Source organism: Panthera onca, chromosome B3, assembly GCF_046562875.1.
Source record: "Panthera onca isolate mPanOnc1 chromosome B3, mPanOnc1 haplotype 2, whole genome shotgun sequence".
In the NCBI taxonomy this organism is placed as follows: domain Eukaryota; kingdom Metazoa; phylum Chordata; class Mammalia; order Carnivora; family Felidae; genus Panthera; species Panthera onca.
In genome coordinates, this window is record NC_138344.1 from 74,864,396 (window position 1) to 74,883,264 (window position 18,869).

The following is an 18,869-nucleotide window of genomic DNA, read 5'->3' on the forward strand; positions in this document are numbered from 1 at the left end:
TAATCTTTGTCTGAAAAGATCGCTTTTCCTCTTACTTCTGTATTACAGTCTAGCTGGGGATGGAATTCCAGATTGACATTTATTTATTGACTTCTGGCATCTCTTGTTGCTGATGACAAGTCATCAGTTTGTCTTTCCCTTGTAGGAAACTTTTGGTTTTAGTATCTTTTAAGATTTTCTCTTTGTCCTCAATGTTTTGCTGCTTCATCCTATTTTTGTCTAGGTACAGCTTTAATTTTCAGCTGTGGCACTTGGAGGTATTCTCATCTGAGTCTTCAAGCCTCTCAGTCTATCTTCCAGGTACAGCTGCTCCTTCATATTCTTTATCTCTCTGTACTATATTATGGGTGAATTTCTCATTCTCTTACAGTTAATTTCTGTTTTTGACTATGCCCAGTCTAGAGTTTATTCTATTAACTGAACGTATTTCAAAGACAATATTTTTTTCACTTCCAAAGTTATTTTCCCCTCTAGTTATCTCATCTTTTCTTATAGTTTTGGTTTTGTTTTGTAACATCTTGTTCTTTTTTCTGATTCCTTCCTCTTTCTTTTAAATATCATAAACATAGTTATTTTAAAGTCACTTTCGAATTGTTCTGTTATTTTCATTTCATTTAGAATGACTTCAACTGCCAACTATTTTGTTTTATTTTTTGGTTGTATCATATATTGTAGAACTTTGGTGTGTAAATTCTTCTCAAGTATGAAATTTTAATTTCTTCTCCTCTCACTGCCTTGGCCCCTTCTCCCCACATATAGTTTTACTGTTTCCCCTACCAGCCCGAGGCAACCAGGACTTCAGCTGATGGTCTGAAGCTCCTGTCCTGGGTGCCATTCTGGATATTGTGGAGCCGGTCCCAAGCTAGTGGGTGGCTGGCCGCAGGTCTTGGGTGGGAAGCTACGTTTGTTCTTTTTTGCCTCTCTAGGAATGCAGATTCTGATAAATCACTGCCCCAGGGAAAGTTGGTCACAGCTTGTTTGTAGACTTATTGCTTGGGCAGAGAAGCCTTGGTTCCAGGCAGTGAATGTGGCTCTGGTCTCCTACTTTGTCTGGGGTACATGGTTACAGCACAGAATCCAAACTATTCTCTCCAGACCTGTAGCCCAGCACACCAGCAGCTTCCTACCTGCTAATTCTGAGACTCTGTGTATTTCTGACTTTGCAGCTATTCATCTTTTTTTTTTTTTCAAAGTGGCTATTTCTTTTTAATCTCCTCTATTTCGTATGTGGCGGTGCTGAAGGAGCCTCAAAATGTGAATTTACAATGTCAAACTGCACCAATGTTCTATTTTTAAGACTTTTCTTTTTTATCAGTGTAACAATCCAAAAAACCCTACAATGTTCAGTAGTGATACTACTTATCTTTCCCTTTGTTGTTTTCACCAGCAAACAAAGAAAAAGCTGATCATGTTTTACTGACAGATTCTCTTATTTACCTATGCCTGGCTAATTGAAATAAATGGCCCCAAATGATTAGTTTCAATTTTTTTTTTTTTTTTTAACAGGGAAAACAAATGGGTTGAGAAGCACCAGCAGTTCAGTGGTTCTGTCTACTATTATCCGCATTAGAACTTAAAACTTCCGTGTTTTTTAAACCTAATCTTAAGCAGAAAGAAATCCAGCTATTTGTGTATGCATCTCAGCTTTTCAGGGATGAAGCTACAAAGTCGAAGTCGTCTAAAAGAGGGGATTCATAATTTTGGAACTATTTTCTTAATCGTCACTGAAGAAAGCTTTAAAATCTTCTTCCAAGTCTTTTATTTCCCCAAAGAAGATTACACATATTTCATTTTTGAAGGCTGCCATATCTAGGACTCCATCTTGATCACCCATGCATGTTGCTGGCCTAACAGTGTTTATTATGCCAGAGTTGAAGAACAAGTGTTTATTATGAATAAGAGCTGAATATAAGTGTGTCACACTTTATACAGCATATATATTCCTGAAAATTTATGTATAACTTGTCTTAACAAATCATACTGCATTTTCCTTCTGAAGTATAATGTAATTTCAAAGACACATTTTCCTAGAGGAAAAGAAAATATGATCTGGGACACTGTAAGAAAGCGCAGTCCTGGGAGAGTAAACTTAATAGTCAAACACTTAACTGGAAAATAATAGTGATAAAGCAATGAATACCATAATTCAAATGTTATACTGAAAATACAACATCACCCGATCACCCAATGTCAAAAATTATAGTAACTGCCAATAAGTGAAAACAGAATCTAGTTGGAGGAACACTCAGAACTTTGAGACAAAAACATGCATTGGTGATAGCTGCTTGGTGAGTTTTTCTACTTTTTTCTCTCTAATGGGGAAGATTTTAGAGCTAGCCCCTAGGTTCAAATCCTGACTTCTCTTTGTTGTCTATGTGGCTTTGGACAAGTTTCCTTGCCTCTCTGTAACCTCTCTGACACCCAGTTTCTTCAACTGTAAAGTGAGGATAACAATAATTACGTGTTAGAGGTAATATGAATGAAAAAAATTGCTTGGCATATAGTAGGAACTCAGTATGGGGACTATCAGTGTTGTCATCACTAGCTGGCTTTTTCTTTTTTTTCCTGGAAGATAAGAAAAAAGAAGACACAGGGGCGCCTGGGTGGCTCAGTCAGTTGAGTGTCTGACTTTGGCTCAGGTCATGATCTCATGGTTTGTGAGTTCGAGCCCCACGTTGGGCTCACTGCTGTCAGCAGAGCCTAGTTCAGATCCTCTGTCCCCTTCTCTCTGCCCCTCCCTTGTGCACACTTTCTCTCTCAAAAATAAACAAACATTAAAAAAAAGAAAAATGCAAACATAAAACATAGAACGGCACCTCTACCATATCTGACATAAGGATGCTCTGTATTTTCACTCTCTCCTCTGTGTCTGACTGAAATTCAGATTCCATATTAATTTCCCTTAACAGGATGGAAGGCAACACAACAGGAAGGCAAGATTAAAAGAAAATATTAATTGTAACATATTAATATACTTATTTTTTAAACATTTTTTTAAACGTGTATTCATTTTTGAGAGACAGAGAGAGGCAGAGTGTGAGTGGGGGAGGAGCAGAGAGAGAGGGAGTGACAGAATCCGAAGCAGGCTGCAGGCTCCAAGCTGTCAGCATAGAGCCCGACGCGGGACTTGAACTCACGGACCGCGAGATCATGACCTAAGCTGAAGTCGGACACTTAACCAACTGAGCCACCCAGGTTACCCTAACAAATTAATATAATTATTAATTATAACAGCCACCACTACATTCCATAGTACTCCCTATGCACCGTGTTAAATATTTCATACATCATTTTATTCAATCTTTACAACAACCTTATGGAGTAACCAGTATTAATACTGTTTAAGAAAAGGAAGTCAGACTTACAGTGTAACTTATCCACAGATGGTAAGTGACCGACCAGAAATTCACACCCAGATCTGTGCAAGGTCATTTTCTGTTTAGTGTGTATCACACCACACCAGAACAAGGCTTAAGAGACACCACAACATACTCTAGGGACGCCTGGCTGGCTCAGTAGGTTAAGCATCCAACTTTTTCGATTTCAGCTCAGGTCACGATCTCACAGTTCGTGAGATTGAGCCCTGTGTGGGGCTCTGCACTGACAGCGTGGGGCCTGCATGGGATTCTCTCTCCCCCTTTCTGTCTCAGCCCCTCCCCTCCCCTCACTGTCTCTCTCTCAAAATAAATAAACATTAAAAAAAAATAGAAATACCACAACAGGAAAAGAAGTACATACCCTAAGCAATACAGAAAAATGTTGAAATGACATGGTAGCTATATTTTAGGTGCTCATGTTAAATCATTTCTAAATGTATGCTGAATTAAAGAGATAAATCCAAGCAGCTAATTTGAACTTGTCTGTAATGAGTACATGTTAAATAAACTTGACCTTGACATTTTGCATCAAAGCTGAAAAAAGAATTGTCAGTCTCTTAAGAGGACTACCACTAAGTTTTTTTTTTTTTTTTTTTTTTTTTTTTTTTTTTTTTTTACAAGTAGGGCATTAGAGTCATTATCTGAGGAGACAGGAAGGGAAATATCAAGGAAAAGGATGATTTTAAACAAAATCAAATGACCTACAATATCTTCATCATCACAAGGTTTAAACAGTAAGACTTCCTAGAAACTTGTAAAGAACCTACATAATGATTAAGGAAAAACAAATTCCTTAAGTAAAGAGAAAGAGCCAAGGTATAAATATCCTAGCTGGCAAAATGGGGAACTTCTTGATAATGTGGGACATGGAAAGTCCTTACAGCCACTTAAATACTGGGTGTTTCATAACATGTTCATAACATGTTTAGGTGTTCTAAATTTTATATTTTAAGATATTCAATGTCTTAAATCATAATAGGTAAGTACAAGTAAAATAGTCTATAGGACGTATTTAAAACTATATTGTATGAAAGGAATAAAATTAAATGTAGGACAGCAGTCCTCAATAGTGTACATTATAGCTTTTAGAATTGTTTAGGAAAATGGTGTGGCAGGTAGAATAATGGCTTCTTGAAGATGCCTACACCCAAATTCCTGGAAACTACGAATGTCACCTTACATGGTGAAAGGGATTTTGCAGATATGATTAAGTTAAGGATATTCAGATGCAATGATTATCCTGAATTATCTGGGTGGAATGAATATAATAATCAGGGTTCTTACAAGACTGAGGCAAGAGTGTATGAGCCAGAGAGAGAGGCTCGAAGATGCTATGCTGGGGACTTTGAAGATGGAAGAAGGGCCATGCCCCACGGAACACAAACAGCCTCTAGAAGGTGGAGTAGGCAAGGAAATCCTTCCCTAGGGCCTCCAGAAGCAACACAGCCCTACTGACCCATTCTAGACTTTTGATTCCCAGAACTGTAAGATAATAAATTCGTGTTGTTTTAAGCCACTAACTTGGTGATCATTTGTTGCAGTATCAGTGGGAAACTAACACAAATGACCAAGAGGGTAAACCTACTGTGGCTAGAAAAATTAAAATACACATGAACTCTGTGGTGAGTATTTGCTTTTAAATGATGCAGGCCTTTAAAAAATAATGATGTATTCTCTTATGCAATTTTAAGTCAAAAGCTTAAAGAAAACACACAAGGAGAATACACTGACCCCATAAAATAATTGTAAAAGTGGTTTTCCTCTCCTTTACCTAGTGTCTAAAAAGTGCTAACATTTGTAGACACCAACTAGCAGTGCAAGCTCTTGGCTTTATCACAGATGTGTGATCCACTCTGACCTTGTGAAACCACCTTTTTCCCCCCACTAACTCTCAACCTCTTATAATGGGAACTGGGAAGATGATCAATAAAATCAACCAACTGTGAAAATAAGGCCCATAGGACAGAGTGAAACACTGATGGAGAGAATAATATATAATAGTATAAATAATCACAAGGAGATTAGCTCTTGTGAAATATTTATATGTGACTCAAGGAATGGTCCTGACTTTGATCCATCATATTCTGTCCTGTTTAATTCTCCTTGTTGCAAAGGGGCATAAAGATGATCCTGACTGGAATGTTCTCAATCAGATTCAATGAGGAACATATTGATCCCACTTGAAAGTTCTTTTCTATGGGGCATAGTAGTATGAGTAATTATGATAATTACTTTTACATTTTCTCAAAATATAAAAAATCAGTTTCTGCTCAGACATCTAAACTCAGAAACACTCTGAATCTTCCTTACTGACATTTTGGCATGGGCCACTAATTTAAATAAAAGCAAATAGTTTCTTTCCCACTAATAGTATCCACTGAGTCTCAAATGCATGTGCACACATGTGTGTGAGCACACATGCACACACACACTGTCACCTCACAGTTTAACCACTCAAATGTTTGTCAGAGGAAATAAATCCCTAAGCCAAGAAAGACTTGTCCTCATTCCCCCCCCCCCCCAAAAAAACATGTGTTTTTACCCCAGTATAATGATATGCTTATTTTCTTGCTTTACTGTCAGTCATATGTTGTAATTGACATGCTTATGCTTTATGTGCTGTCATAGTTAGAAAGTTGTGAAACATATTCTTCCCCTTTCACAGGTATGACCCACTGAATGGCTCATAGAACCTACAGCAGCATCACCTTTGGATGCCATACTCATATAGGGCTGGAACCAAAACCAAACCAACCAACAGTGAAGCCAGGGTCACTCTGCATGCTTGTATACTTGACAATGAGCGAGGGCTACAGACAGGCAGCATGATGGATAAAGGGGAGCCAGAACTTGTAGGCAAGCCACAGGGTTTGTCAAGGGATCTTTGACAGACCAGTCACTTCCATTACTAAGAAAACCATTAGACTGGTCAGAGAGGAGGCTAACTTTCATAAGTAGTAGCTTCCTGTTACACTTCTTTATTCTACGTCTGACTCTTGAGACAGTAGAGCTTTTTGCTCTTCTCCATCAGTGGGAGCCTTTGTTCTGCTGGGTGCTTCCAAGAGTCTATGGCAGGCTCCTTTTATTCTTGACAGCAAACCAACTCTTTAAAATCAAGCCAAAGACATTCAGATTGATGACTGGCCTTTCTTCCCTAGGCAAAATTATCCAGGAATCTCATGTTCGATTATAGAAGTGCTTTAGTGGAATTTCTATACTTACCAGTAATTATAATTTGCATTTTTATAGTATTATTCTCTGGAGAAGAGCCACAATAAGTCAGACTTCCTCTAAGTTCTTCTAATAGTCCTTCTTTAGCAGTCTGCTCATATTTTTCTGTTTGTATATCTGAATGGCTAACCTAACATAATCCCTTTGAGGGAGATCTCCATTTCAAATTGTCTTCAAGTCCTAATAACTGGCCATCTTAAAGTTTATGTGTCTCCACTGCAATAAACTTATTCTGACTTATTCTGTTTTCCTTATTTGTTATGGTGGCCAGAAACTGAGGGGGTGAGGGGTGGTCCATACCCGTGAAGGTTGCCAGATAAAATACAGGACATGCATGCAATATTTGGGACATACTGATCCAAAAAAAGTACCCACTGTTTATCTGAAATTCATATTGAATGAGCATCTTCTATTTTTGTTTCCTAAATCAGGCAACCCTAGTGCTCTTGCTTCTTGCAGAACATCTACTGAATCTAATCTTGGGTAGGCACATTGCAAGCAAAAGGGTGAGAAGCGGGTGGTCTGAAATCTCTAACTTCAGATTTACACCAGTGTCTAAATTTCCGGTAACTGCCTTTGCTAAATCTAGTGATTTAGATTTACTTTAGTGATCAGAAACAAGGAAGAACTTTTTAGAAACTTAGGATATAATGTGGGCTGGGGGGAAAAAGCCATTCCATTTACCTCTTCACTGCAGGTTTGAGAAATGTCAATTTCCTGTATAGTTTTTCCCAGCTACTATGCAGAAGCTCCTCACCTTTATTCCAGGAATGAAATAGGACGATGGCCTTGAGCCTTGAAGATGACATTCTGATCTGCTGTCCACAAGGTGTGTGCTCTGAGGGGTATCCCCAGAAGGAGGGATGAATTTAGCAATCATGAAATGATCATTCTTAGAGTCAGGCCAGTTACTGAATTTCAGCTTCTCTTCACTAAAATTCCACGTTAGTTTTAGTACCTGACATGTCTACTGTACAGCAAGGCAACAACTTTTGAATGCCAGCTGAGGGGAGTTTTTATTGGTCTATGGGAAGCAAGATAAGTAAGAACAATGTGCTAAGGTTTTCCTAAAGGTAAACTGTTCTAGTTTAAGGAGTAGCTCTTTATTTCTGGAGAGTGTGTTCTTTCAATCTTTTCATGTTAAAGTAAACTTTCTTGTATGAAATTATGGTGATACTGGATATGAAGACTCAAAAACTGTCCTTACATAGAAAAGTGACTGGCACTTGTCTTTAAATCTGAAAGTATGGGCATCATGTAGCACACTTTTTAGGTCTGTTTCAGAAATACCACTTCTTGTCTAACACTGTTAAATAATTTTACATCTGATTCATGTATCCCCCTTTTTGGCTGGAGAAAGAGAATTGGACTCAAAGAAATATTTTAGGCTAACAATATACTGGTGGAAAAGGAATATTTCTATTCTCTTATAAAGTTCAGAAAACATGTTTCAGGTTTTTTCTTTCCTACAGGAGGATCTGAATTATTTGCCCTGATCTCTGGCACAGCATTACTCGCTATTTTAAACTCGTTGTTTTGGTAAGTCAGTAGTCACATATGCACTCTATAAATGTCAGACATAAAATGCAACACATTCAGCATTTGATAAACCATGGCAAACAACTTAGCACTCCAGGCATTTGAAATGTCCATAACATAGCTCAGCTCATTCCCACTTGGAACAAAGAAATTGCTATTTTTTTTTGCTATTCTTTGGGCCAACGTGGAGTAGGAAAGCACAAGAAAATGTCCTTGCTTCTTTCACAAGAAAGGGCTTTTGATAAATATCACAAAAGAAATCATGTAATATTATGAATACACAAATCACAATTTCCAAGGTGTTTTTTTTTTTTTTTTTTTTTTTTCATAGACCATTCAGACATGTCCTGGTACTTTGCAAAAACCCCGTTTGGTTGACCATTTTAAAGTTCATTTTAATCCTCACACCATTCCTTCAAGGTCTCTGTTACTCTTCACGATACAGAAGAGCATAGAGAGGTTGAGTGTAAGTTAAGTGGCTTATAGGAAGTTGCAAAGTTAATGCGTGATGCCACCAAAGACAGGGATAAATGGAGTCTGCTCTATGTCGCTCTATTACTATATCAAGTTGTGTAGATATGACCTCTGGTTGATTCTGAAAGTAAGAATGGCTCTAATCCACTGCAGGTTATTTAACCATGGGACAGACAAAATATGTTCAGGATCCTTGTCAAGCCAGTAAATGATACCTTGGATTGCACCCTTGGTTTGCCTCAAGATTTTGATGGAGACGCATGATTCAAAAGCATGTAATACATGAAGTCACTCTTGGCTCAGGAAGACTGACCACAGCCCACCAGCTGATTCACTGTGTGCCTGAGAGTTGCTTACAGGCAAAGAGTGATGAAAAACAAGAAAATCACATCTGTGACCCAGTTTTTCTTTAGTTACTAGTCATTTGTAACATCATGCACAGAATTGCATAGAACCTAAGGAAGGAGTCCTTGGTTACTTCAATGTTCTCACTTAAAATAAAAACATCTGCTTTTGATTTACCTCCTGGGAACAAGATGAGGTTGAATGATCCACTCAGAAAATATGAGAAATCTCATAAATCACCCAACATAATAACTGGCAATGTTGTCCTAAATTGAAACAACAAATACATAAAAGATCCAGATCCAGAAACCTCTCAGGGCTTCTGCTAGAATGTCCTGCTCCTAATGGTGCTTGGCCAATGTCGGATGGTTACGTCTGTGAGTCATGTAGCATCATGAACATCTAACTTGTTTGATACAGTAGTTAAAGTGGTAGGATCTCAATAACCAAAACAAATAGAAAACCCTAGCTGGGCTTTCCCAACTGTATAATTTAAATATTGGTACTGTTGTGGTGCCTGCGTGGTTCAGTCAGTTGAGCATCTGACTTTGGCTCAGGTCATGATCTTGTGGTTCGTGGGTTTGAGCCCCGCATCAGGCTTTGTGCTGACAGCTCAGAGCCTGGAGCCTGCTTCAGATTCTATATCTCCTTCTCTCTTTCTGCCCCTCCCCTGCCCGTGCTCTGTCTCTCTCTGTGTCTCAGCAATAAATAAATGTTAGACATTTTTTAAAAAACTATTTGTACTGTTATTTTTATTGATGCATTTTTTTTGTTTCTAGTCTTAGTTTCTTACTCTCTCCAAAAAAGTGTCTATAAGCTGAGTCTCTGATGAAATACCATGCTGTCTAGGAAAATGAGGAGGATGGAGTAATGGAAGACTGGTTGATAAACCTGTGTGTGTACAGGATTGATATAATTAACAGTCATTTACAGAGATCTTTCAAACAGAATTTTAAATTCGGTCATAAATACCTTGTTAAATCGGAACGATCTCGTCTTCTACTTAGCTGAATCAATATAAGGAAAAGAAGATGTGCTTATTAAGTGACTTGAAAGTCATGGCCTGCATTGAATGCATGGGGAATGAGGGACAGGCCTTGATGGAGGCACTAACTCCATTCCTTAAGAGCTGTGGATCCGGGTGCTCCTTATAAATCATTTTCCTTGTTTGGGCCAGGGCAGAGGAGAAGTGAAGTTTGTTATTTTGTATTTCTTCAACAGTGACAAAGAAAGCCACTGAAGGAACTCTGACAGGGATTCCTGTTGATTTAAAGAACTATAAGGAACACTTTAGCTCTGTCAAAACAGTGTGTCACTGAACAGCCTGGCTGTCTCCTCTGTTCTGCATCCGGGTGGTGGCATTAAGCAGCAGCAATATGGTGGTTTTAACACAATTTAACTTGGTACATGAATGATAATCTCTAATGTATGCGTGTATGTGTGTGTATCCCCCAGCATATTAAGGCTGAAACAGTGGGCAAAATTACACATTAATCTAGTCTTGAGAAAGAAACAATTCATTGTAATGTGGCGCTGGCTGGAGCATGTGTAGGAGCGCGAGGTTCACATCCCACAGAGCCATTATTCAGTGGCAGAAAACATCCCATCATAGAGAAGAAATATAAGAATTATGGAAAATGTTACAGATTCCCTTGAAGTAGTATATTAATATATTGGGATTAAGAATGACCATACTGGGGCACCTAGGTGGCTCAGTTGGTTAAGTGTCTGACTCTCGGTTTCAGCTCAGGTCATGATCTTATGGTTTCGTGAGTTTGAGCCCCGCGTTGGGCTCTGTGCTGACAATGCAGAACCTGCTTGGGATTCTCTGCCCGCTCATACTGTCTCTCTCTCTCTCAAAATAAATGATCTTAAAACAAATTAAAAAAGAAAGAATGACCATATTGATCACTGTTTTTCCCATTAAAACCCCATTAGGAGGTACACATGTGCTCTTTTAAGAAGTTACTTGTTATTCCACCTTACATATGCCCATGCCTAGAGCACTTGCAAGGTGAAATATTCACAACCTTCACCCAGGGATGACCCTGCATTATTTGGAAGAAAAGTACAATGCAAAGTCACACTTCAAACCCTGAGAGTCTATTCCATCCCAGGGGAATCCAGCGTAAAGCCATTAGGTGTTTCCTTTAGCATACCAATCAGCAAGGGAAATGAGGGCAAGCCTGCTATGAAGGAGACATCAGAGACATCTGTGTCCCTGGAATTCTAATAGAGCTCAGAAGTCTGGGCTTGATACCATCATTTGAAGGGCTGTGCGTACGAAAGCAACACTTAAGAAATTTCCTTTGGTGATGATGAAAATATACAGCATTTCAAAATAGGCTGCTTTGTGGAAAAACAATCTGCCACATTCCAAAATCTGAACATAGCCAACATTGGAATGAAACTCTCTAGATTAACTGTTGCAGTAAGAGAGAGCTCATTTCACCCTGCCCCTGTCTGGCTGGCAACTGCTATCCATCCTTTACAATGCAGCTCAGCAATCACCTTGGTGTTATTGAACTGTTTATTATCTATTTACACCTGTTGTCTCCCCAGAACAGTAAGCAAAGTCAGCAAGGTATCTACGTTGTTGTTGGGTCTCTCCAGTTAGCTCAGTGCCTGACAGATAGGTGGTGCTGAGTGAATGCTTGTGAAATCAACGAGGACACATGCGAAACTTGGCTGCAAACAGCATAGGAGGGTCCACTGAAGGAGGAGCCATACAAAACAGGTGAAAGAACAAGAGGTAATTGTGTGGGTTAGCCAAGGCTGTTTGGGTTGAGTTCAAGAAAATGCTAGGACGTGCTTCAGTCTGTACAGAAGCTTGCCTTGAAGAATAAATCATTTTTTTCCAGAAAGTAATTTATAACACTTATTGAAGAAAACAGGTTTGCAAAGAATCTACGTTGTGGTTCTAACACAGAAGTTGTTCAATACCACTACAGATTTCCATAGCCCACAGCATTAGGCATAAGAATAATAGGGTGATAGTAATCGCTACGAAAGGTCGGAGTAAATAAAAGAGCAATGGAGAGCCATGTGGGATTTACGAAGGAAAAGAAAGAAAGCAATACAACAAAGTTCCCAATGGGACCTTGACTTAATATGACATTCCCACTGTCTACACTGATACTACTATTTGGGAGCAGACCACGTTTCATTGAAATGAATTAGCTGAAAGGAAGTCTCTCCTCTGGAATCCAAAGGTCTACACATATGATTAACACCTTGGAGGCATCTTTAAGTGCAAATGTGTTACCATACACATAACAGTGTATCATCTCTGCCTACGATAAACAGAGAGAGAGACAAAAAAATCTAGCATCTCAGAAATGAACCCGAGGTTCACTTTCAGGGCCCCTTTCATTCATGACGCCATGTCATATTTTAGTAGAAAGACTGGCTTCATGCCTCTGCCTTCGGTCTGGTTAAATCTAGGTTTCTTGGTAGCTTAGGGATCCAGCAACTAAATGAACGGCTTTGTATCTTTGAAAGGTGACCAACCTTTAATGAATTAAATGAGAGGTAGAGTGGAAGTTAGGAATGACCAAGCCTGGAAGACTTGGTTCCAGCTTCCAGGTCTTCCTACTATCCAGGGAAGAGAAGATGGCTGCCAAGATGCTGACAGAGGCAAGAGAAGAAACCAATGCTTCCCCTCTTCACACCTGCTTACAGCATCCTGCCCTCTTTCAGTTTATGATGGCCTTCACTCAGCCCTACAGACTATACATGTGTCTCCTGGGTTCTGTAACCAGCATCAGAAGATCAAAGCTTCCCAGTCCGTCCTCTGGAGATGGAATATCATGTTTGCAGGAGAGAGTTTCAACCATGTCAAAGAATCCGTCTCTGTGTAACTGATTTTCCCCGAGGGAAAGGGAAAAACATGGCCATGTGGGGTATATACCATCAGTAACTACAGAGAAGAACTGCATGGAATTGTAGATATTTAAAATGATGATCCTGTCTGAACTGGTATTAAAGAACGTGCGGTTCAGTGGGAGTCAGGCGGACTTGCTTCCAGTACTGGGACCTCAGTAACGTGATTCAAAATCACTGGTCCTCAGCTTTCCCAATGACAGGGTTAGGCCAGATGCAGAGTACCTGAGAGGTCCAGGGAGTGGCCAGAGCTCCATCATCTTTCCCAGCCACCAAAATAGTTCATCTCTTTATTATGTTGAAACATGAATAATAGCAGATGAACAAAACCGAAATCAAAAACAACCAAAGAGCAAGGTGGTTTTAAAGATCCCTGATAACTCCATCATTCTTAGGACCAAGAGGGGGGAAAAAAAAAAAGCTTAAGACTTCCTATCTTAATTGCATACCAACGATAAGACAAGGAAAAGAGTTAAAAGTCTATAATCTCTGGCCCTCTCCCCTTATCTCCCTTTGTTAAAACCTAGGGATGTGCTGGCTAATTATTTTCTCCAAATTCCTACCTAACTTCAAGGGCACCATTCATAGAAAAGAAAATGTCACTGTGTCCCCTGGGGTATGGCACTCAGTGGCCCTGGGGAAGATAAATTTAGAGTGGAGAGGGCCTGTGTTTGAATCTTACCTCTGCCACTTACTAGCTATATGACCCCTGGCAAGCTATTTGATGATCTCTCTGATCCTATTTCCTTCTCTGTAAAGCAGAGATAATAAATTCGATTTCCAAAAGCTACTGTAAAAGGCTAAATGAGATAACATATGTAAACAATCTGGTGTAGGGCAGCATACCAACGCTGATATTAGTTCTTTAAAATCACAAAATCTGTGACATTTCACAGTTCTGATAACAACCGGTTCTAGGATGTGTGACCCATACGGTGAGGACAGACCAAAGGATACTGTGGAATTGAAACAGATTTCATCTGCTGAAGATAGGGTAGGTATCCCCAAAGTTAAAGGGGTCAGAATGTTGTGACCCAAGAACTATGCGCTTTTTAAGTCTGAACTGTGGTAAGTGGCAGAAAGGAAGACTAATTGGTATGCTAATTAACTAGGGTATGTTGGTACGGCTGTTACCAAGGACAAGCAACAAGAAGGCGAGGTGCACGCGTGAAGGATCTATGTGCTGCCAACAAATTACATGTGCTTAACTCAAACTTTTTTGTCTTCCTTAGGAATCTAAGACCCGTCAATATTTAACTGTGCCAAGTCTTTTATTTGACTTGTAATTAAGAAGTGATTAATCTACACAATAAAGCTGTAACTTAAGCATTATCGATTCTCTAAATATTAAAACTGAAGTGGACTGTAGAGATCTAATCCAACCTCCACAAGTCACACCAGCGAAAAGTGAGGTCTAAGGAAGACAAGACACCAGTGAAAAGTGAGGTCGACGGTCTCAAAAGGCAGAGCCAGTTCTGGCACTTGGTCTCATTCACTTAGTCTTCTTCTTACTACAGGAAATCAATCTGCGGCTTTATCCAACACACAACAACTTAACGTTGGATATATGGATTCCTGTCTCAACTCTACAGACTTTGGGATCCACAGGGCACTGGAAGACCTCTGAAGGGCTGAGCCAATGACTGACAGAAGCGGCTGAGTGGGACTGTGTCGGAAGGTCTGAGGACATTCAAGAAGGTAATGAAGGGCTTACAGAAAGGCTGTTAGGGATCTGCCAGTCTGGAATATGGGTGGTGAAACTGGGGTCCATTAAGGAACCAAACGATTTTCTATATCTAGGACAGAGCACAGTGACCAGCACATAGTACAGCACATAGCACGTACTTAGTGCTTACTTGTTGTATAATTGGATGATGAACCAGGAATGGATGAATGAATGAATGAATGCATGCCTGCATGAAAGGAACTGTATTGAGAGAAGAAATGAGAGCCTCAGAGAGGCAACAGAGAGGAGGGACCACCTAGTGAGAGGAGGCAGAGAAGAGCTACCAAAGTTCCCCTCAACCTTAGCAGGAAGGACGAGACGCGTTTCTCTCGCAAGGACAGTGGAGGGAGCGCGGCTGTGGCCCTCCTGCTTCCGACTCACATTTCCCTTCTGAGGAAATGTGGTAGTTCCCATGGCACCGCTTCTGCTTCTGGCCACTCTGCTCTCAGGACGGAACGAGCAGAAGTGGAATGCGTGAGGGGAGTCTATCTCCAAGGGCAACAGAAATGTCAAACCCATAATGTCACATTATTTTCAGAGGAGACTCTGCGTAAGTGCTATCCAGGCATCTACTGACCATACGGACACCGATGGAAAAATTCTTCCTAGTAGGAACTTGACATCAAGAAACCAATCTGATTCTAGGATAGCAGAGAAAATCCTACCCAGTGAAGAATGAGGGAAAGCTGGGATTTCCCAGTCAATTCTCTAGTCACTGAAAAACTCAGTCATCTGTGGCCATGAACCCAGGGCGCTCTCATCTGCCACATCTGTTAAAGCTGGGCTTTGCAGGTGGGATTCACGTGAAGAGTACTGGTGGCCCAGACATGAGAGCAGTATCTCATTCTATTTTCTAAACAGTAAGAGGTCAGCGTCACATGTTGTCTTTCAACATCCACATCTCACAGTTTTTACTTCTGTACACAGGATGGGGCCGCTTTGAAGAAAATAGGCACTACTCATCACCTCTGATATTTTTCTAGGACTAAATGGAAAAGCTATAATAGAATACTGCATCAACGCCTAAGGAAGACCTTTCTAGGTTCTTATGACGTAAGCAACTCACTGTGTGAGATCTGCCCCCACGACATCTAGCAGACCAAGGGCAGAATGGCAGTATGCACACATTAGGTGTGTGGGCAGACTAATGGGTTCTGTGCCGTGTTCATATGAAAGATATGTACAGCCCGAGGAGGAGACGTAGTGTCTACGACGTGACCTTCATTTGACATTTGATTAAGATAAAGTTGGGGCACAAAAAACTTTTTTCTTCAAAACCCGGAGAACAGGTCAGTGAAGAGAGCAATGATATAAACTTCCTTCCTCAGCTCACAGAGTGACTGGCAAGGCTTTTTGAGAATATTTTTAGCACAGTTTCAATTCCCTAAAAAGCAATGCCACCTAAAAGAAATGTGTTAAGCACCCTCTAAATGTTTCTCATTAAGTTGCCAACACTGGTACTCACCCCTTAAGGCTGGCTTACAGTGCTCAGCCTAACTCCCCTTTGTGTGACATTCGAGGAATAAACGTGAGACTAGCTGCTATTTGAAAGAAAGAGATTATATGTGTCAGAATCTACATGTTAATATTTGGAGAATATCTTGAGACATAATAGGAAAAAACAGCCTAGAAAACAGCGCTCTGCAATGAATTTATAGAAATGGTAGTCAAGAAACCCAAACTGAAAGGTTTTCCTAATGAGGGGACAGGTTTGTTCTTATAGCATAACTAATCTTAGCTAAGTGGCTAATTCTTCCCAAAAGACCAGATTTGGTTAAGAATGAAAACATTCAACTGTGTCTAGACTTAGCATACAATGAACTCCCTAGACTGGTTTTTCATGCTGTCCAGCTCTGAGTATCCTGATTCTTTTTTTGCCTTTATGTTGCCGACACCTACCTTTTCATGTGAAAGCGAGTCTGAGGAAACGGGGTGGCCAAAGCCGTATGAATGTCCACTCACCTCCCATGAGTTTGGACTGGCAGTTAATAAACTCGGGCTTCCTGTCCGTGAGGTACCTCTGGCAGGTATGGTGGAGGATCTGGAAGAAGGTGCATTTTTCTGAAGCTGTGCTGGCCACCCACTGGTCAAATGCATTTTCAAACAACAGATCAAATTCTGCAGAATCCTGGAAAAGACAGTGAAATAAGTGCCGATCTCAACCTAGAAAAACTGCGGCTTCCAGCTTACCCCTGACAAAAGGCTCACAAAAGCTGAAACACCTTTCGAAACTTTGGTCTTAATCACAAGGCTCATCTTTATTCACACCCAGGTGCATGGAAAGAAAGTTCACCTTTCTCTGTTTATCAAGCAAACCCCAGATCTTGCAGTATTTATAGATGTCCCTAGGAAGCTACGCTCACAGAAGCCCCAACAGCTTACTACACATTGACCTGGCACAATTTAGACTAGATACTGCCTTCCCGATGACCCGGAAAAGGTCACGTTCTTGGCAGTGAAACCCATGAATCTTGCCCCTAACCTTTGGTAAGGAAAAGATTCTCCCTTATTATTTTAGCATATAGTGACAATTAACATTTTATTTCTCCTCATTACCAAGGTTTTATACAGTGAGTATGTGTGAACAAAAGGGAAGGTACTTAAATAAACAGCTCTACCTTAAAATGTTTCTCGTATTAAATCCAATAGAATCCTAATACATAATTTGTAAGGTGCCATCTATTTATTTGCTCGCTCGGCTAATAAATCTCATCACTGGTGATATAACGAGATACGTGAAGCCTTGATGAACATGCGTTTTTCGTATTGGTAACCATGGACATGATATCTGAACTCTGCTCTTTGCACTTGGCTGATAAACCTACTACAGGAGCCAGCACTTCTTCAGCGTGCATCCCCTTACGTTTCTGCATCACACATGATGAAAAGACTTAGAGTTCCCCATAAGGGCATAGAAATAAGAAAGTCTTAGCCACGTAACTGAAACAGAGAAATAACTTCGCTAAAGAGGACTCAGACGACCACCACCACTGCCAAGGTCAGCGAGGGAGTCATCGTGTGAAGAGAACACCTTCGCTCAACACCAGACATTCACTCACCCGATTAGGATCGATGCCATTAACCTGGCGAAGCTGCTCAAGCATCCACTGTGACCTCCGCACGAATGACGTGGAGCCTTCAAACTGTTTGACCTTCGTGATGGACGCCTGTGTGGGTTTCTTGTTTGTCACTGCCAAGAGAAACCACTCAGATTAGTGGGTGTGCAGGTTGGTTGGTTTTCATCTTAGATTTACATGTGCACACACACAAAAACACACAGAATATGAATACATGTGCCTTTTATTTTCTGAGAGAGAGAGAGAGAGAGAGAGAGAGAAAGTGAGGGGGGAGAGGGGCAGAGGGGGAGAGAGAGAATCTCAAGCAGGCTCCTTGCTCAGCGCGGAGCCCGATGTGCGGCCTGATCCCATGACCCTGGGTTCATGACCTGAGCTGAGATCAAAAGTCAGACACGCAACTGACAGCTACCCAAGAGCCCCTGAATACATATGCCTCTGATGAGGGGTGAACTCAAAAGAAACAGAAGTGCTAGTCTCCACTCTCAAGCGATTGCAGAATAATTATAATTTTAAGGGCTGCTTCATTTCTGTCTTCATTCATTCAAACTGAACACGCCTCAATCAGGTAACACCGGGCACTTCTAATGGAGGCTACAAGAACATGGTGACCAACTGCACGGAAAGAAGCATACAGGGTTGACAGGTGTCAGGGAAAGGTCACTAGGAAAGGCTGGATTTTAAAGGAAGTGGATGTTACTGGCTCCCCTAGTGAACCGCAATGTATATACCTAGCGTGGTATTTGAATGTAAACATACCGGGCTTCCATGGTAAGAGAGGGGATATTTAAAACATTATTTGGCTTTAAAATATTGTCCAGTTTGAATCTAGCTTGCATCTCTTTATGCCTGCGTTTGGCATTCACATACCCGCCTGCCCCACATTCCTGAGGCTTCCACACCTGCAGGACCGAGACAGTTCCTCCTTCCAGCCTTAGTCAGTTCTTCCTTTGCCCCTTCCATGCCAAGGATGGACAGCGTCACCTCTCAGATGGAGGTCAAGCACCGGCCGCTAGACCAGCTTACCCTGGATATTTCCACATCTGCTGGATATTTCCACATCTGGATATTTCCACATCTGCTTATTTCGTGACTTAGAGCCTTAAAGGTGGAGACGTAATTGAGTGTTATAAAAGGGCTTAACGTAAAAGCTCCTCCCGAGGCCTGGCTGTACGAGTTGTAAAATTTAACAGAAACGATGGTAGTAAGGGAACTAGGAGA

The 18,869-nt window shown here is 40.6% G+C and overlaps 1 protein-coding gene across 3 annotated transcripts in view; it reads right to left on the reverse strand.

Moving 5' to 3' along the window:
- Nucleotides 1-18,869, reverse strand: part of STXBP6 (syntaxin binding protein 6) — a 243,993-nt gene that overhangs the window by 32,263 nt on the left and 192,861 nt on the right. For all 3 annotated transcript variants that reach the window (XM_060619399.3, XM_060619400.3, XM_078448368.2), the window contains exons 3-4: nt 17,634-17,764; nt 16,537-16,702 (exon numbers count right to left, since the gene is read on the reverse strand). In XM_060619399.3, the coding sequence (XP_060475382.1) occupies nt 16,537-16,702; nt 17,634-17,764 (297 nt within the window). The remainder of the gene's footprint in view (nt 1-16,536; nt 16,703-17,633; nt 17,765-18,869) is intronic.